This window comes from Nyctereutes procyonoides, unplaced genomic scaffold (genome assembly GCF_905146905.1).
Source record: "Nyctereutes procyonoides isolate TBG_1078 unplaced genomic scaffold, NYPRO_anot_genome, whole genome shotgun sequence".
Lineage (NCBI taxonomy): Eukaryota > Metazoa > Chordata > Mammalia > Carnivora > Canidae > Nyctereutes > Nyctereutes procyonoides.
In genome coordinates, this window is record NW_026575122.1 from 13,054,049 (window position 1) to 13,074,881 (window position 20,833).

Genomic DNA, 20,833 nt, shown 5'->3' on the forward strand with positions numbered 1-20,833 from the left:
TTGCAGAGCTGGTTTGGAGGTCACATATTCTTTCAGTTCCTGCCTGTCTTGGAAGCTCTTTATCTCTCCTTCCATTTTGAATGAGAGCCTTGCTGGATAAAGTATTCTTGGTTGCATGTTCTTCTCATTTAGGACCCTGAATATATCCTGCCAGCCCTTTCTGGCCTGCCAGGTCTCTGTGGAGAGGTCTGCTGTTACCCTAATATTCCTCCCCATGAAAGTCAGGGACTTCTTGTCTCTTGCTGCTTTAAGGATCTTCTCTTTATCTTTGGAATTTGCAAGCTTCACTATTAGATGTCGAGGTGTTGAACGGTTTTTATTGATTTTAGGGGGGGATCTCTCTATTTCCTGGATCTGAATGCCTGTTTCCCTTCCCAGATTGGGAAAGTTTTCAGCTAGGATTTGTTCAAATACATATTCTGGCCCTCTGTCCCTTTCGGCGCCCTCGGGAACCCCAATTAAACGTAGGTTTTTCTGCCTCAGGCTGTCGTTTATTTGCCTTAATCTGTCTTCATGGTCCTTCAATTGTTTATCTCTTTTTTCCTCAGTTTCCCTCTTTGCCATTAACTTGTCTTCTATGTCACTCACTCGTTCTTCCACCTCGTTAACCCTCGTCGTTAGGACTTCTAGTTTGGATTGCATCTCATTCAATTGATTTTTAATTTCTGCCTGATTGGATCTAAATTCTGCAGTCATGAAGTCTCGTGAGGCCTTAATGCTTTTTTCTAGAGCCACCAGTAGCTGTAGAATAGTGCTTCTGAATTGGCTTTCTGACATTGAAGTGTAATCCAGATTTTGTAACTCTGTGGGAGAGAGGGCTGTTTCTGATTCTTTCTTTTGAGTTGAGGTTTTCCTTCTAGTCATTTTGCTCAGTGCAGAGTGGCCAGAAACAAGTTGTATTGGAACACGGGGGAGTATCACTGGCCCCTCTAGCTGGTCTTCTGGGGGAGGGGCCTGTTGCGTTGATTTTCAGGTGTTAGCACTTGGGGGAGCTGCTCTGCCCCTGCCTGCTGCAGGGCTCTGCGGGGGTTGTTTACCCCGCCAGGCCCCAGGAGGAACAGCAGCAGTTGCTATGGCAACTCTGGAAGCCTGGATTCAGCCTCCGCAGGAACTATGGGGCTCGGGGCTCTCGGCTCTCCGTCCGCAGGGCCTGGAGGCTCCGGGGCGGGGCCGCTGATCTGCTCAGCTCGGGGCAGGAGCGTCCTCGCTGTCTCGGGCCCTCCCGGCCTCTGCCTGTCCCGGGGGAGGCCGGATCCTGGGCTGTGTCCCGGCGCCCTGTGCTCCGGGGCCTGCGCTGTTGGATTCGCGCTCCCGCCCTGCAGCTCCCTCCCTGGAGCCGCTCCCGAGCCCCTCCGAGCTGCTCGGGTCGGTCCCTCCGTGCGCGCTGCAGCCCTTAGGGACCTCGGCGCACTCCCCCGGGGCGCAGGTGTCTGTTAGTGTCCCCGGGAGCCCGAGGGCATCCCCGCCCCCCTGGGTCCTGCTCCAACTCCCTGCGGGCCCCTTTCCGCCCGCCCGGGAAGGTTGGTGCAGCTCCTGCTCCTCCGGGACGGGGCTCTCCTGTCCTGGGGACACTCGCCCCGGCCTCAGCCCGGCTCCTCGCGGGGCCCCTCCCCTCGGAGGCCTTTTGTTCCTTTATTTCTTTTTCCCCGTCTTCCTACCTTGATAGAAGCGTGAACTCTTCTCACTGTAGCATTCCAGCTGGTCTCTCTTTAAATCTCAGGCCGAATTCGTAGATTTTCAGGATGATTTGAAGGTTATCTAGGTAATTTGGTGGGGACAGGTGATTTGGGGACCCTGCTCTTCCGCCATCTTGCCCCTTATTTCTAAATTGCAGCTTTAATTGAACTTGTCTGCCCTGGAAAGGGGTGCAGCTTGGCTTTATGTGCAATGAGTCCTCAAAGGACACTTTGAGACATGCTTAAACTTGGGGCAACTGGCTTTTTATCAGGAATGCCTCACTTGCTGCTTCTGAAAACTTCAAAAGGGCTCACAATAGCCATGCTGCCTGCTTGGTTGAAAGAAAAAATAAATGAATACAAACAGGATTCAAGAATACTAATATTATAATGTTTTTTTTAAAAATTTTTATTTATTTATGATAGTCACAGAGAGAGAGAGAGAGGCAGAGACACAGGCAGAGGGAGAAGCAGGCTCCATGCAACGGGAGCCTGACGTGGGATTCGATCCCGGGTCTCCAGGATCGCGCCCTGGGCCAAAGGCAGGCGCTAAACCGCTGCGCCACCGAGGGATCCCAAGAATACTAATATTAAAAAAAAAAAAAAAAAGAATACTAATATTCACAGTTACTAGTTGGCAGCATCCTCTTTGGCCCTTTTCTCATTTCCAAGACTGACTTAAGTCACCTCTTGTAGATTTCTAATCTATTACAGATTTTTTTAATTCAAAAAAAAAAAAAAAAACCAAGAAATTTTTGTGTCCCTCCATTGATCACAAAGGATTCTTAAAAGATAGAATTTAGTATTGTCACAGCAAAATATAAATTACAGACAACAAAAAATCAAAAGCCTATAAATGCATGAGGAAAAAGACTTGTATGCATATATGTAAGGTCATGACTTGTTTACAGTCAATGAAAAAGGACAAGAATCCTTTGTAGAACAAAAGACCAAATTATCAAATCCACAAACCACTCATGATTGACAGCTTATCTATCCTCAAGTCTTGTAGGGAACATACTGGCCTGTAGATTAGTGGCATTAAAATGACAATTTTCAATTATGAAGAGGAAAAAAACTTTAAAATTTTTTAAATTTTAAGAAAGACGTTAACTTCTTTGCAAGAATATGACAGTGATACTCCATTATTTATATATCCACCATCCATCAGTTTCCTTTACAACAGAACCTCCAGAGGACTGTCCGACATATTATTTAGATATTGTGACTACTGCTTGAAATGCTTGGCTATTAGCTTGATGTAGTATAAAAATTTTTATTGTAATGAATATGTATTCATTCAGTACAATTCATTAATTTTGGACCCTAAAGACAGTATTTTTAGTGAGATCCCTTTCTAGTTCTTCATTCTGTAGAAATGTGACTGCCATGACTTCTAGAAGATCTATCTTATGATTCTTTAAGCATAGTGATTTTGGTCTATTTCACCTTCTTTTTTTAAAAAGGATTTTATTTATTTATGAGAGGCACAGACATAAGCAGGCTTCCCACAAGAAGCCCGACGTGGGACTCGATCCCCTATCCCGGGATCACGTCCTGAGCGGAAGGCAGACGCTCAACCGCTGAGCCACCCAGGCGTCCCCTATTTGACCTTCTAAATATGTGCCACGGTTTTCCAAATTCCTCTCAAAGATACATCCTAAATGCTAACCAGATTATTAGTATCATAAACAAAAATTTTACTAATTTAACTACACAGTTTGGTTGAGTATTGGTATCTTCCACATATTCTACATTTCCCTTTATTAAAAAAGGAAACAATATGTAAAATAAACATTCACCCTGGAAATGGAGAAAACAAGCTTTATTATAATGATTTGAGATTTTGTGCATGGTAAAGATATACACATGAAACTTGTTTCTCCTATGTTTCAAGACAGAATTAATTTAAAGTTTTATTTAGACTAAAGCATCCAAAATACTGTGGTACGTATGTAGCTACGAACATACAAACACTTTGATGCACAGCGTTCATTCTTTTCTTTAAATAGGCAGTCAGCATTTCGATTTGTAAAAGAACAAATGAGAATATATCAGTTATCAATGTCAGAGAGCGCAAGACTTAGTGTTCTATACACAAAATGTATGAAACAGACCTATAAAGATGGAATGTACAAAATTTAAAAAGAAAAAAAGGAAGCAAAAACCCTTAATACTCATACATAGGATTGAAAGGCAATAGAATTGAGAATGATATAAAGGATTCTATTACAAGAATACACTCTGTTGAGGACAGAACATTCCCATGTCATAAAGCAAAAGCACGGAGTTTAAGGCTGTGTTGCTTTTGAAAGTTAATGGACGTGCTGTACATTCATTGGGACAACATAGCCGATTTATTAATCTAGTTTAGAATATTAATAGCTTTCCATACATTCTCCACAAACAGACCACACAATCACTGCCACACAGTTCATCTTCAGAAAGTTTAAGATTAAACATCATGATTTGTAGCTTACTGTCATTTAAAACAAAACAAAAAAATCATTTATTTATACCAAACAAATCTTTAATGGGCACTTAGTTTCCTTTATGGCAATACTAGATTCCTAGTTATCAAAAATATTAAAATAATTGTAAAGTTTAAAACCCTGCAACATTTACAGAATGCAACAGTATTACCACTTTCGATTTTAAGCAAAATTAGATGATGGCTGCAGCAAATAGCTTCAATTTTATCCTACCTGGAAATGTCTTGTTTTTAAATTATTTAACTAAATATACTCCTCCCTTTTCAGAAGCTGGTGAATAGGGAGGATACTATAGAGTCCAAGGGTACAAAAAGGTTTTTCCCATTTGAAGTGATCTGCACAGTACCTAAGGTTCATTTGCTATTTCCTCCAATTCTCTCAGTAGATATTACCAAAGCATTTATGCATATCCTTCAATGGTAAGGATCCACAGACACTTGCTACCGTACTGCTATTCCAGTTAACTCCAAGTGAGGACATACCCTGTATACTTAGCAGTAGAAGCAAGTGTATTCTAGTTGCATGGACCTGTAGTATTTGTTTCAAATCTAGTCAAAGACTAAATTAAAATTAGGAAACTTGGGGACTTGTTTAGTTACTAGAGACTAAAAGTTTGATCAAGATACTAAGTACCATTAAAAAAAATGGTGAACAGTCATAAAGGCTTTTTATTCATGTGTTTCGGGATGGTCGAGAGACTACGTCCCCCAAGTCCAGCAGGAGAGGTCTATACTGGGTGGGAATGCATCACCGACCTTTACATTCGAACTGGCAATCTTTTGCCAGAAGTGCCCAGGGGACATCTGAATGGGTAATTTTTCAGTGCTACTTACCATGAATGTATGACAGGTTCCGTACACTTGACAAAGAGAAATCAAACAACGATGATGGCTCAGGGAAAAAAAGTCACTTATTTTAATATCCTTCTCAGTTTACCAGAAACCATTTTCCATAGACTGTGACAAAATTTCATTTAAGTCTTGCCTATTCCTATCTTATCAGCAGCACTTTCCCCCTCCTCGAATATGCTTATTAAGAAATACAGTAAATGCTCCTATGTATCCAAATGTGAAATGTCATCTATACTTTAACATACAAAAGACCACATATGTTGGGGGAAAAATACAGTGTTTCTTGGAGTGCCCACAGCAATATGTTCCAGTGACACATAGTGGAACAGGTCTGAATTGAAGTATCTATTTTTCCATTCCAGTTTGTGCCAAAAATGACAGATTAAAAAAAAAATTAGCCTTGTATTCAATCTATTATTGAGATATCCAGCCTGTTACGGTATGATGGCTGGTTAATTGCTAAATTCACAAATAAAAACTTCAATGATGTGCAAAATAACTCTTTTAAGTAAACTAGTCTTAAGACCAATAGCCTGTGACAGAACCTAAATAGAAAGACATTTTTGCTTGTGAAAATAAACCAAAATTGATTTAACCAATTTAAAAAGTTTTCTTTTAAAGAATCTAGGAGCTATCAAGGGTCTAGCTTATCTTATGCAGAATGTTAGTAAATGGCAAAATGAAATTCCTCCCTAGAGCGTAAGCTCCAAGCAGGCGGGAGTTTTGTCTGTTTTCTCCATGGCTGTGCTGTATCCTCAGTGCCTAGATCAGCGGCTTGGCACCTAGTAAGCACTCACTGAATACGAATGTCTGAATTCAAAGACTTATTATTAGTTCAGTGTTGTTAGCAAACAGTATCTTAGTTTTACATTCTAAAAATGTTATTGAATTTTATGACTTTATTATAGTCTCAAATATTTCGAAAGCTCTACCTAAAAAACAAACAAAAAGGTAAACCTAATGTAAATCTTCATGAAAAATTTTCTTTCAGAGGTTGATTTGGGCATAATAAATTTGATAGACAATTGGAAGTAGCTAGATCTCCCTTCTACATTTAAAAAAGTCCTATAGAAGAGAATGACTGAATTATAAATTAATAGGCAATGAACATAACATATACATATGGGAAATGTTTTCTCATAGTACAGTTCTAAGGTGCTTTCAGTGAAAGAGATCCCAAAGTCATTATCGAAAATGCCAAACATGACATCCTATTTGGTAGAACTGAGTAGAAAATTAAACAGTGGAAAGAGACCACATTTTATTTTACAGTATCAATGACAGATTCACAATTAACTATATTATTCTTCACATTTCTCCAAACGCATTTATACTTAAATTTAACTCAAGTTCAACGTTTCTTTTTCCTCCGACCTGTTTTTGTTTTTTTGAAAGCACAGAAGGCCATTTTCTGGCTAAAAGTCAGCCAATATCATCATTACTGGACAATGGTGAAAAGTAAACCTGTTTTCGGGCTTGCTCTACTAGGACGGCTTTAAACTGCGCGGTAAAGGAATGTGCTGGACGATGCTTCTGTCTTTCAGAGTGCTGCCTATTTGAGTACACCAAAGATTCAGCTATATATATATATGATACATTCTACACCTTACCCTAATCGTGTATACATAGTCCTTTAATGCCTCTACTATTCATTAGACAATGATAAATAACCATAACATGCCCTTACCTGTAATGCTTTCGAGATAACACAACTTTGGTAACATTTGCTTTCTAAGGGGAAACCATTAATCAATCACATGCCTTTGGTTGACACCATCAGTCCTCCAAAGGGCTACTTATGGCTCTCTGTCCTAGGATACTGGTGTCCTACTACATGTGCTGACATCTCGCAGGAGGTAAAGCTTTCGCTTTCATGAAGTGGAAGAGGAGAGACACGTGAGAACATGGCATATAAACTGTGGCTAACTTTTTCTTGATTACATACCAATTCATTAATCTGGAGTTGAGGGGGGCTGTTCCAAAAGGTAGCATTTGCTATTGTAATATGCTTTTCAAAGGATTGGGAATTTCAGGATTCCCTGAAAATGGACTTTGTTTTTTGATACAAGGTGAGCAGGAGAGAAAAGGTGAAAAGCACACACAAAAAAGGATCTTAGATCTAATCCAGAAAGGATGGAAAATTTGCAGTGGTTTTTAAGTGCCAAACTCAAAAGAGGCCTGCCTAATCACAGCTGGGAGGGTTTTATAAAATGGCCTTATTTTTTTTCTAATTTATATGTAGTTACTGGTAACCAAAAAATGTCACGTGAGTAATACCTACTGTAAAAGTGAGGTTAGAAGATCCCCCGGGTCTCGTAACCAAAGTTAAATAAAGTGTGTAACTACAACAGATTTTGTTTTTGTTTTGTTTCTGGAAGCTCTGCACAAAAGCTACCATTCACAGGTTTAACGAATATTTTTAAATATTCTAGGTTTTTTTAGTGTTTGATTTGCAAAATCAGTTCAACTACATAAATCCCTGTCTGATAAGCCATAGTTCACAGGCGTAAAACTTTGCAGTTTCCATAGATTCAGTAGAAGGGATTTCTTTTCTTTAAACCCTAGAAGTGAATTACAGAAATCAGATATGCAGTTTTTAAGGAAATAGTTACATTCAGAAATACCCTTGGAAAGTTCATCACTGATTCTTTCTAGCATGAAAAGTCTAGTGTAATCTGGTCCCGCGTCGAGAAATCCATTCCAGTTTATAGTGCAAGACCTTTGTAAGGGGCTGTCCAGCTGCCCAACCATTACTGTAAGTACCGATAGACCTTGAAACAATGGTTTCCAGAGTCTGCAACCACAACATGGCCATCTGAAGTTAGGGCCAGGCCTTGGGGGCCATAGAGTGGGTCAGCAGATGTGTTAATGTAGGACAAAAATGATCCACTTCCATCAAAAACCTGTAAAAAATATAAAGTCAACGTTTTACAGGAAAGTTATGGTAATATCATGAAATAGGAGTTAGAAAACCCTTACTAATCTTTTCAATATAAAAGCATGCAGGTAAGGGGCACCTGGGGGTTGTACTTGGTTAAGCATCCCTCTTGGTTTCGGCTCAAGTGGTGATCTCGGCATAGAGTCTGCTTAAGACTCCCTTCTCCTTCTGCCCTTCCCCCACTCTCTAAAATAAATAAAAATAAATCTTTAGAAAAAGTATTCATGTAAGCCCAGAGGTTTGTTTAGGTCACTATCATAAATCCATTCCTTCCCTCTACTTAACCTTGCTTTTTCTCCTCTCATTCTCTATGCCCCGGAGTCACTGACAAGGAGGCAAGTCATTGGCCAACAGATTTCACTTACATTCTTAGAGTAGTCAGTTCCAGAGGAATAGCCCTCAATGGTGCCTGAAAACGAAGGACCCTTGTTTCTTACTCTTGGCCTTCACCTTCCCCCTGACTTACAGCCTCTTTTATTCTCAATCATAATAGAGGAAAATATCAGCAAATAGAACACAGAGGTATGGTCGTGAGTCATAATATACAATGAGAAAATAAAGAGGGAGTTATAAGAAGTCAGTAGCTTAATATGTACATTTGTGGGTTTTTTTTAAAAGATATCATTTTTAAGTAATCACTATACCCAACATAGGGCTCAAACTTGCAACCCTGAGATCAAGAGTCACATGCTCAACAACCGATCCAGCAAGGCAAGGCGCCCTACAACATGTATGTTTGTTTTGTTTTGTTTTTGGTGGGGGGAGGACAGAGGGAGAGGGAGAGAGAGAATCTTAGGGAGGCTCCACACCCAGAGCAGAGCCTCATGTGGGGCTTGATCTCACGACCCCAAGACCATGACCTGAGCCAAAATTAAGTCAGACACTTAACCGACTGAGCCACCCAGGTGTCCCATGTACACTTGGATATGAAGTAGTCATCTTTTGGTCTGTAAACTTCTGCTGTGATGAAATAAAAGGAGTGCTTCTCCTTTACGAGGCCCAGGCTGGTTTCTTTTGACCATTCCGCTAGGCCCATAGGTTTCTTTTAAAAGGCAGTGTGATTAGGCAGGTGCTATGACAGCCATAATCCAAACAGCTCAGCATCTGTGGGGTCTTACACAGAAACTGTGTGCACTTCATTTCCTGTCTGGCTTCTGGCTTTCTATCACTTATACAATTCTGGCTTTCCATCATATCTTTCAAGTGTAGATGTCCACTGGTATAATTAAGCAAGATAAAAATAATGGAGAAATAAAAGCACTTAGATTTACATTTATAGTATCAATCTTTATTTTTTTTAAGTAACCTCTATACCCAATGTGGGGCTCCAACTCACACCCTGAGATTGAGAGTCATATGCTCTACTAACTGAGCCAACCAGATGCCCCTCAATCCTTTTTTCTGAGAAGTAAATACCTGTATCAGATTCAAACTGTTAACTACTGCAGTCTTCACAAAAGACATCTGGATACTAAAATGCCAAATGCCATTCATGACACCATTATTCCTAAACCATGAAAACATACTATTTTTTAAATTTGTTTTTGACAACTTTTAATTTTGAAATAATCGTAGGTTCGTAAGACATAGTAAGTTGCAGAGAGTACAGAGAAATCCCCTGTGCCTTTCACCCAGTTGGGTAGAATGTTCCAGTAAAACCATCTGAGTCTGGAGATTTCTTTTTGGGGAGTAAAAATTAAGAACTATATTTCCTTAATAGTTTTTAGGGTATTCAAATTATTTATTTCATATTCGGTGAGTTTGTGGAATTTGTACTTTTTGAGGTCCATTTCATCTAAATTGTCAAATCTGTACATGTTGAGTTGTTCAAAGGAATTTCCACATGCCTGCAAAGTCTGTAATGATGTTAGTGTATTGTGTCTTTTCCTTTATCAGTCTTCCTTATTGATCTTTTCAAAGAACCAACTTTGTTTCATTGATTTCCTCTATTGTTTGCCTTGCATTTCATTGATTTCTGATCCTCTCTTCACTATTTCCTTCCCTCTGCTTGCTTTCAGTTTGTTTTGCTCCCTCTCCAGCTTCCTGAGGTAGGAGCTCAGATTACTGATTTCTTACTTTCTATTTTTAAAGATTTTATTTATTTATTCCTGAGAACACAGAGAGAGGCAGAGACCTAGGCAGAGGGAGAAGCAGGCTCCCCGTGGGTAGCCCAATGTGGGACTTGACCCAAGGACCTCGGGATCACAACCTGAGAAAAAGGCAGACAGTCAACCACTGAGCCACCTAGGTGCCCCCATTTCTGACTTTCTAATATAAGCATTCAGTGCTACTAATTTCCCTCTTGTGTCAAATGGTGGTTACCAGGGCTGAGGAGTGGGGGAAATGGGGAGTTGGTCAAAGCATATAAACTTCCAGTTAGAAGATGAGGAAGTTTTGGGGATCTACCACATAGTGCAGTGATTATAGTTAAGAAAACTTAGGTACTTGAAAGTTGTTGAGAGAGTAGATCTAAATGTTCTCACCAAAAAAAGAAATGCTCACAATGTGATGGTGAGGGACAAATTAGCTAAAGACATGATGGTAATCATTTTGCAATATATAAATGTATCAAATCAACTCACTGTATACTTTAAGCATGTGACATGTAGTATATCAATTACAGCTCAACAGAGCTGGGTAAAAAAAAAAAATCACCCTCTCACAATTATCTTAGCTGCACTCCACAAACTTGATATGCTGTATTTGCACTTTCATTCAGTCCATATATTTTTAAATTTTCCTTGAGACATCCCCTCTGACTCACGTTATTCAGCAGAATAATGTTTTTAAATGCACAAAACAAAATCCATGGGATTATAAAGGAGAACAATTATATTAAAATACAGTTGTAAAAATTTTACAAAATTGCGATACAGTAATATGTGTACTTTTTTAACCAACACACAAAATAACAAGAAGTAGTGATGGGTCTAATACTGACTAGTTTTGAAAGAATGATGAGCATAAATGATAATTCAAGACCTCTGCAACTGTTAAATAAAAGATCATGACCTGAGCCAAAATTAAGTCAGACACTTAACCAAGTGAACCACCCAGGTGTCCTATGTACATTTGGATATGAAGTAGTCATCTTTTGACTGTGATTCCTCTTTATCTGTGATTCCTCTTGGTGACAAAGTTATAGGTATTACTGAAATTACTGTGACAACTGCCTCTATTCATAATTTTTAAAATGTTTTTCATTAGTACCTAGTAAAAATAGTAATATAATATTTTTGTTCAATGGACCTCTTGAATTCTAGCCACAAACACTTTGGGGATCTATGGGATTCATGTTAAAAATTCCCAATTCAGAGAGCTTCACTCTGGTAATCTGTTGATGTTTTTTCTCCTCCACCTTCCTTTGTTTAGCACTTCTGGTGAGATTACCTATGGTCTATGAAGAACCTAACCAATGACGAAAGGAAAACATTCCAGCTGGGAGACAGCCAATTCTTCACTTTGAACAAATAGCAATCACTCTAAACAAATACATTAGCATTTTCACTTACCTGGATCCTGCTGTTTCCCCAGTCTGCTACAATGATGTTTCCATTTGAATCCACGGCTACACCTGTTGGAGCATTAAACTGACCATTTCCTTCTCCATTTGAGCCAAACTTCAACATGAATTCTCCCTCCTGATTAAACACCTATAAGAGATATTTTTAAATTATTTCATTTTAAGTTGAAAACAGTTGTGCCAACATTATGAGTCTTAAAAAATATGTATCTGCACAGGTTTTTAATAACAAGCCCTATGATTTAATATTTTCTGAAAAAAGAAATAAATCTACAAAGTAGACCCCCATATCACTTACGGCTCCCCAATTTGCTACATAAGTTTGATTTATCATTTGCTAAATCATTTATTTCTAGCTTATATCTGGTTATTGAATACTTATATGAAAAATACTTTTGTTATAAATTACAAAATAATATACAAATATAGGGTAGGGTGAGAAAGTGGAGCTATAACTTTCAACAATATTACTCTTTTTGCCTTTAAATAAATAGCTAAATTTGAAGGACAGGCATTGTATTTCTACCATGATGGATGATCAAAGTTGGATCAGGACCTAAAAGTTTTTGGTTAGGCCAAATCCTCAGAATTTATTACCTTTTTGCAAACTCAACATGGGATAGAGTAGGCTGGACTTCACACTTACATCAGGGGAAAGTGTGTGGTGTGTGTGTGTGTGTTTAATGGCACAGGCAAAGAATAAGAGAAGGGTTTTTATATACTTTTTTCAACATATATATTTAGTTAAAATAGAGAGTTAATATGACCCTAAGGTTTTGATGGATGGGGCATACTGAGGGGAGGGGGCTGACAGAAGTAGGGAGCTACACAGAACTCTTTAGCAAATTCTTTAATATCTGATATGGAAAAGCAAAGGATTGTTGCAGTTAATTATTCTTATTAATGAAGTATTACTGTATTTGTATCAAATAAAGATTACTGATTTGGGCAGAATTAAATTTTTAAATATGTGTTTAAGAGTATAGTATGCATACTTTTACCTTGATGATTCAGATGATACTTAACGGTTGTGAAATATACCCAGGATATTATTTTATGCATCCATTATCACCTAGCCTACATGTGTAGACGTACTCATTAACAAATCAAAAAGTATTACATGCAAAAAGCACCATGAAAGTAAGGGTTCCCTATACCAAGTGCAGATCTAATTTGAAAATGATCTCAGGATCTTTTACAGATTCTCCTATTGCCACCTCTGTGATCATGAAAGATTAAATGACTCTTTTAGTTATGTACACTGGGAAAGCAAAGCGAGACACTTTCATCTCTAAAGGCTAAACTTCCTTTAAGATGAAGAATCATGACTGCTTCTTGAATTAATTCAATTAATTTGCCAAGTAAGTAAGCTACCTCTCTGGTTTGTTGGAAAGGACAAGAACCAGCTTTTGCTAAGATGCTATGCTTTAAAAATCTTTCCTGACTACTTTTTATATCCTTTCACATGAAACATTCTTGTTTTAAAGACTAATGAAAGTGGTTGTTTGCTGGTGAGGACACAATTTATTATTCTCTGATCTTTCCCTTTTTAAGTCCTACCAATGATCTTTTTGTTTGCTTGTATCGATCTCTGAGTATGTTTTCCTTGGCATGCTCCAAATGGCTCAAATGCTTCCACTCTATGTTGGAATGATGGAGAATGCCAAATTTAGTCTTACTTGTTTTGCAATGAAAAGAGAATGCATACTGAAGACCGCTAAAGACTTACGCCATTTGTTAGCCCTGACTACAGGCAGTTTTCACAATGACCAACAGAGAAGTAACTAGAATACAGAACCACTGCTAACTGCCACGTGTTACATGGGGAACAAAAGCCCAACTATTCCATAAGAGCTATATGGCAACAGCTATCAAAGAGAAGAGAAAAAACAAAAACAAAAGACTGGTTTTCTTAAATAAGGGGAAAATAGAGTTTAAATTACTACAATAATCTACCTCTACTATACTGAAAACTTGGAAGAGTTTTCAGAATCTTAATAATTATAAATAAAACATCATTTAATTGCTTATAAATTACTCAGATGAAAACATAATTAAGAGGCAGATGCATGAGCTGAAATAGTAAATTTTTACAGCTTTGATTTTTCTAACAAGTTTTTACGCAACTTTTTGTGACTTTGAAAATCCTTTCCTGATTTTAAAAATTCTGCTCACCTCAAATACCACCTCCATCTGGCAGTCTTCCCTGATAGTCTGAGATACAGAAATCTGTTCTTTGTTTTCTTCTGGATTCTTACAGAACTTTGTATGTACCTATTTTTAAGAAAATATTGCTACCTTGCCTTGCATCTTGATTACTTACATAGGTATTATTTCCTTCTACATTGTCAGCCACTGCTGGTAAATAGGAGTCCTCCCACATACCAATGCCAGTTGATTCATAGAGGCTGCCTGGAGCACTGGGACGGAAAGGCTCTGAGGCCACAGTTGCGCTTTAGTAGAAAAGAGCAACTTGATTAATATTACTATCTTCCAGTGGGGGTAGGCAGAGCTGTGCCAGGCATTGGCTGGCCTCTGTTCATCTACACGGGTTACCTTCTGCGCCCTCTCGTTCAAGGAGTCCTCCATAAAGGGAATAGAAGAAAGGAATTGTGATAATAGCCTCTCATTACTTTCCAGTTACTCTCATCATGCAAAACTGTGACAGCCCCCCACCCCCACCCCAGAGGACGGTCAACAGCCCAGTCCCTACTGCCCTATTGCCTCTTTGTTTCCCTCCTCCCCACCACTACTTTTCCTAGTCATCTTTCTTTTACCAAGACAGGTCCCAGAGAGAGAGACATAAAGAGAGAGAGAGAGCAAGAGATGGAGGGAGGTGGGGGGAGTGGGGATGGAGCTCTATCACTATGGCAGCAATGTGGGACAGACGACATGGCAGGAAGCAGCCTGAGAAGGAAGCAATGGTGGGCATACTTTCTTTTCCTCCTGTCCCATCACCACAGCCCGCTCTGCTCTATTTTTGCATAGGGACTTGGCACCCACCAAAAAAGTTCAAAACCTTTCCATTTACTCAGGTTAAACATATCTTCGGGGAAAAGCTGGGGAAATGAAGCAGTGAAGGACTCAGAAGAGAGAGTATCTTTGGGTGTTGAAATCCTATCCCTACGTAGCTGATCCAGTTATCAACGATAGCTGTTTTTCAATTTGGCTGCCCAATGGAGCAAACTTTAGTCACAGGAATATTATCATCTATGCTGTTTCCTTATTATCCTTCCTTCTGAAAATGCCTCACTTTAAAAAATTTAAATGAATTTACTTACAAGGAAAACTCTATCACTTCTAAAAGTACAAACCAGCACCACTTGATATTAACAGAAGGTAACCCTAAAAAATAAACATTTAACTTTTAAATAAAAATGTCTGGCAGTGCACTGCCCATGACCACCTGGCATACCTTCAGTGGAACCCGCACCACACCTTGAGAATCATGATCTAGAATGGTACTAAATATTTTCTCATTTCAGCAAAATGAGAAATCTGTTTTGATACATTTTTGTATTTCCTGATTTGCTCACAATAAACCTCAAATCTTTCTTCTCCCTACACCTAGTAAGAAAAATGTATTACACTGTTTGGGGGAGAGGAATGGGTATTGTACACTAGGGAAAACCAAGAGTGTGAACATATTCTAAAAAGTATGAAATAGCTATAGGAATTATACCAGGACTATTTCCCTTTTAAAATCTCTGGTTGCAGCAGCATTCTAATATCTAATTTTGTTTGAAAGGCATTATGGTGCAGATAACTGCAAAAGCGATCTGATTTTATGAAGCTGCAGAAAGTTCTGCCTCTTTAAGTTCAAGGAATTGCTTTTTCAAATTTCATTTTTAAGTCATCTCCATTTACACTCGTTTCAAATTAAGAAACTTATCACCACCATATTTTGCTCAATTTTCTGACTCTTCAAAGTCTGTGTGTCCAAATTAAAACTTGCATCTTAGGGAGAAGCAAAATCTACTCTTTTATTTAGGTTAACTCCTTTAGTTCCTTTGCATAGAAGTATTATATTATTTTCTCTCAGACTGATTTCTCAATAAAAGCAGTTAAAAGGTAACAATAATTGATGCGTTTTATGGTACCTTGACAGAATGATTATGGAAATCCGTAACAATAATCTCATTATTGCTATTTACGGCTGCAAAATGGGGACCTGCATAAAAGGTGAAAAAAATATGTGAGAACTCTAACAATAAAAATGATTACAACACCACAGCAGTTGCAAAATTTAACGTATTAGATATTTAAGAAAGAACAAAGAATTATAGACTTAGTTCTTGAAAGATCATTCAGCCAGAACTCTGGCTCTAGATAATGTGGGTCCTCTATCAGTCTACACTTGGGACTGTCTACTCTGGCTTCTTTTAGACCAAGCTGAGAGTGCCAGCAGCCCTAATGAAGTGGAATGAGCAATAAGCATCAGAATTCATTCTCCGAGCCACCGTCTGAAAGTCACATCTGCCAGCTTCTCTGAGTACACGTTAATCCTTTTAGGGCCCTCAGTTCCCACTGAGGAAAGATGTGGATTCTCAGTCCTAAGAAAAAGACTCCAATATTGAATTTTTTTTAAAAAAGTAGAGCAGAAACCCATACTTTGTAATTTTGGGTGACATTCAGAACCTGGCAAAACTGGAGACAAAGCACACAAAAAAAAGATTATGCAAATTATCGTCAAATGCCAAAAGCATCCTTTCAAAAAGAAAATGTATACACTGTTTTCAGCCTCTTCTTGCAGATGTGAGAAACTATGAAGCTTGTACTTGCAAAGTGGTACACCAAAAAGAAAAGTAACAGGACTGTCCTTCGTGTACTCAGCAAATATTCTAAAGTCCTGTTCTCTTATCACCCAGAAAGGTGAAAAAAAAAAAACCTCTCCCATTCAGAAGCTCTTTAAACAAAGCTGCAGCTAGGGAGAACTATGAGTTACTACACTGCTCGTCAAAAATTTTTATTTTAAAAATATTTTATCTTAAGACTTTACGTTTTACTTAAATTCAAAGATTAGACTTCTGCCTGCTGCCAATAAAAACCACGCATGGACTGCAGTTCAACTTACTGCAGGTGGAGTAATTGAGAAGCATCTCATCATGCTTTTGCTTAGATTTCATCCCCAGTATCTTTCCCAAAGCCGGCAAACACACTGGGGATTGAGGCATCTTCCACATGCTCCATCATGCAAATGTGAGCAGAAGAAGCATAAAAAAGGGGTTTTACATATTACCATCGAGTGTACCTGCAAACTGCCTGTCCCCATTTCCTCGGCTACCAAACCTGGTGACTATTTTCCCGTTTGGCTGGAAGATAAACACACAGCACGCCTTGTTGTCCACCACAATGATGTGCCCGTTGCGGTCCACAGAGACTCCTTTGGGCCCCATCAACTTTCCTGATCCAATTTTTGTCTGTCAGAGACAAGCACAGAGAATGAAATTTAACACACTACAGAACATGAAGACAGACATTTGTTTTAGTACACATTTACTTGAATGTTCAAACAGGGGTGCACAGCTATTCATGTGTCACAATGATCTTCTGCTTTTGTCACATCTATTATCTGCCACTAAGATTTACCTGAAATCCTTACTTTTTAAGAGGATCACCACCAAAAATGTTCTTGAATCCCCTTAACTGAGGTCACAGTTCCCTTGTAAAGATGCAATGTGGTATATAGCAAAAGATCACTGATCAGAAGTAGGAAGATAGTTTTACACCTGTAGCTTGCTTTAGACACACCTAGAATAGTACAGATGCATTTGATTTCAAGCTTCAGATTCCTTATATACATAAAAATGTCAAAAAAAAAAGGACTTCAATAACTCCCAGTGGCATTTTTGGCATACTAAGTAAAATAATGTGAATAAAGTGTTCAGTGTAAAATATAGCATATATTATGCAATCATTAAAGGTAAACTATCATTGTCATTGTTGTAGATCATCACTGGTATTAAAATTGCCAAGCATCTGCCATGTGCTTAGTTAACCACGTGTTAAGTTCCATGCAGGCAAGAATCATGTCTCTTCTACCCACTACTGTGTACTCAGAGCCTAGCATACGTCTTGGTGTCTAACAGGTACTCCATAAACACTTGTTAAATATATTGATTTGAAAAGTCCAGCATTGGGATCCCTGGGTGGCGCAGCGGTTTGGCGCCTGCCTTTGGCCCAGGGCGCGATCCTGGAGACCCGGGATCGAATCCCACGTCAGGCTCCCGCTGCATGGAGCCTGCTTCTCCCTCTGCCTGTGTCTCTGCCTCTCTCTCTCTCTCTGTGACTATCATAAAAAAAAAAAAAAAGTCGAGCATTATTTAGGGTAATCATGACGACTGAATAGTTCTAGTTTTCATTATTTTAAGATGGGAGGAAAGCATCAGATTTCTATCAAACACATACCATATACATTTTAAAACTCACTCATCTTTCTTTTTTAACATTTTATTTGTTCATGAGAGACACACAGAGAGAGAAGCAGAGACAAAGGCAGAGAGAAGGTTCCATGAAGGAAGCCTGATATGGGACTCGATCCCGGGACTCCAGGATCACGCTCTGGGCCGAAGGCAGCGCTAAACCGCTGAGCCACCCAGGGATCCCTCATTCATCTAAGTAGACTATATAAATGCCTGTTTGCTACGAGATGTAGGTCTTATACCTTTACTTTTATAGCTCCATTATAAAGAAGTACTTGACTCATTCACCCATTTATTTACTAATTCTACAAACACTAATGGGGTACCAACTCTGTGGCTAATGATTCCAGGCAAGGAGTAGACAAGGGAAAGACCAGCCCTTACCCTGGAAGATGTCTCAGTCATATTACACAAATATGTTCACTGGGTCCTTTTTAAAGTGCTTGGTATTGAGTATTTGATTTGGTAGATTTGAGAGAATTCAAATAGGCTAAAAGAGCATGACAGGTCACTGAAGACAAGGAAGGAGAATGAGCAACAAGGTGAGGGAGCAGCCAGGAAGAGTGCCTGGTAAGTGAGAGGGTATGTAAGAGCCACAGTTCTCCCAGGCAGAGAGGCTCAGAGGGTCAAGTAGAGCTCTCTGTAGTTTTAGAAATGCTTTCTCAAATCTATCATATTCCTGGAAGAGAAAGTAAGAAACCACTGATATTAGTGGTGGTAGGAGAAACTGATTTTTCATTTTATATTCATCTGCAGGGTTTCTGTTTATTTTAAGATTTTATTTATTGGGGGGGGAGAGAGAGAGAGAGAGAGAGAGAGAGAGAGAGAGAGAGAGAGAGAAAGCAGGAGCCAGGGGACAGAAGGAAAGGGAGAAGCAAAGTCCCCACTGAACAGGGAACCTGACATGGGGCTTGATCCCAGGACCTTGGAATCATGACTGGGAGCTGAAGGCAGCCACTTAACTAAACCACCCAGGAGCCCCAGTTAGGGTTACTTTAAAAACTTTAAAAACCTATTTGCATGTATTACTTTTTAAATTAAAAAATTTAATTTCAAAAAATTTACATTTCCATAGGTTTTGTTTTTCCTTTTTTTTTTTTAAGATTTTATTTACTCATTCATGAGAGACAGAGAGAGAGGCAGAGACACAGGCAGAGGGAGAAGCAGGTTCCATGCAGGAAGCCCAATGCAGGATTCGATCCCAGGACTCCAGGATCACACCCTGGGCCAAGGGCAGGCGCTAAACCGCTGAGCAACCCAGGTGTCCCTCCTGTTTTCTCTCTCTGTATTAGCACTGCCTGATAGAAATGTAATATGAGCCATATATGTAAAAGATTTTTCTAGTAACCAACATAGAAAAAAACAAAGAAAAAAGGAGTATTATTTTAATCACATATTGTATTGGACCTAACATATCTAAAAGTTATCATTTCAACAAGTAAACAATATTAAAATTATTAATAAGGTATTTTACATTTGTTTTACTAAGTCTTTAAAATCCAGTGTGTATTTCACATGCACAGCACATCTTAATTCAGACCAGTACCTTTTCAAGAACTTGGTATCCTCTGTGGCTAGTGAATACCAAATAGGACAGTGCAATTCTCTGTACTTCTAAGATCTCATTTATGCAATGGCATCAACTTTCACCTCTGTCAGAATCTCAAATCCGTATCTTTAGTCCTGGCCTATTTTACAAGTTATTACGTTAAATTCAAACACTGTTAAACCAAACTTACCTCATTTTCACCATTTAAAAAAAAAAAAACACCCAAATTTGTACCTCCTGATTCCCTAGTTCCTTTATGATAAATACCACAGTTCATTTAAACCCAGAATCAAAATTTCAGAGCAAAATTTATTCTTTTACCAGTTGGAACCTCAGTTTCCTCATCTGTAAAATGGCAGCTATTGTATTTACCTTCTGGGTCATGCAGATTCTGAAGGACAGAGTGCCAAGCATAGCATACGGCATACAATCCCATCTCTACCCATTTGGTTGCTATCACATATCTGACCATCAGGAGTATCCTTCCTGACAGAGACTTACAGATAAGTGCAGAAAGAGAGTATGGAGAGAGGGACAGGGACGTTTTCCACAGTGGGGGATCAGATTGTGTGTGATCTTTAATCCTGGTTAAGATGATAAATGAGATTCAGCTTTGATCTCTTTAATATAAAGGGATACTTAAGGAAGGAAACAATAGGATTCTTGTAAGGGAATCTGCAGTATAAATTTGATCCTGATTTTGCAATCTAGCCCAGAGATTAAAAAGGCTATACCATAATGGTTTGTCAAAAAATTGAATGAAATTTTTTCATGTTATAATAGAAGATATATCAATAAGGATCAAAAAGAAGAGAGGACATTCTAATTATTACAGCAAGAATATTATTACTGCCTAACATTATGAACACTAGTTGTTACTTTAGAATGATTCAGCCATATAATACCAAGCAGATGGTAATTATGTAGAACAAAAACAGAAGTAAGGGACTGCTGCCCTTCCATCCGTGTAGTAAGAGCTAGAGCAGGTCTTTTAAATGTTGTGGGCAAACGCAAACCCCTTTCCCTTCCACCTTCCTTTCATCACTCCAGTTTTGCTGCACTAGATTATACCACATGAAATTAATAGTTACTATATTTGGCCTGACAAAGTGTCCCCTGTCTTAAACAGAATAGTAAGCAGAGATATTTTAGACACTGACTTCGGAATAGTTAAATAAAGGTATTCAACTCATCAAGTAGGTCCTTGAATTGAAGAAGGAAGAGATGAGATATTTTAGAATATGGTGGACTAGGGTCTCTGTATCTGTTCTGGGGTCACAAAAGGTTCCTAGTTGGCCTGGAAGATATAGGTCAGCAGAAAAGATGGGAAGGAAGAAATTAGAGGCAAAAATGAATGAGAATCAGGGCTAAGATTCTGGTGA

At 38.8% G+C, this 20,833-nt stretch overlaps 1 protein-coding gene across 11 annotated transcripts in view; it reads right to left on the reverse strand.

Moving 5' to 3' along the window:
- Positions 1–3,484: 3,484 nt before the first annotated feature.
- Positions 3,485–20,833, reverse strand: part of TRIM2 (tripartite motif containing 2) — a 169,104-nt gene continuing 151,755 nt past the window's right edge. For all 11 annotated transcript variants that reach the window (XM_055336305.1, XM_055336303.1, XM_055336306.1 and 8 more), the window contains 4 exons: positions 16,732–16,900; positions 15,581–15,651; positions 11,470–11,610; positions 3,485–7,922 (listed from right to left, as the gene is read on the reverse strand). In XM_055336305.1, the coding sequence (XP_055192280.1) occupies positions 7,770–7,922; positions 11,470–11,610; positions 15,581–15,651; positions 16,732–16,900 (534 nt within the window). In that variant the 3' untranslated portion in view covers positions 3,485–7,769. The remainder of the gene's footprint in view (positions 7,923–11,469; positions 11,611–15,580; positions 15,652–16,731; positions 16,901–20,833) is intronic.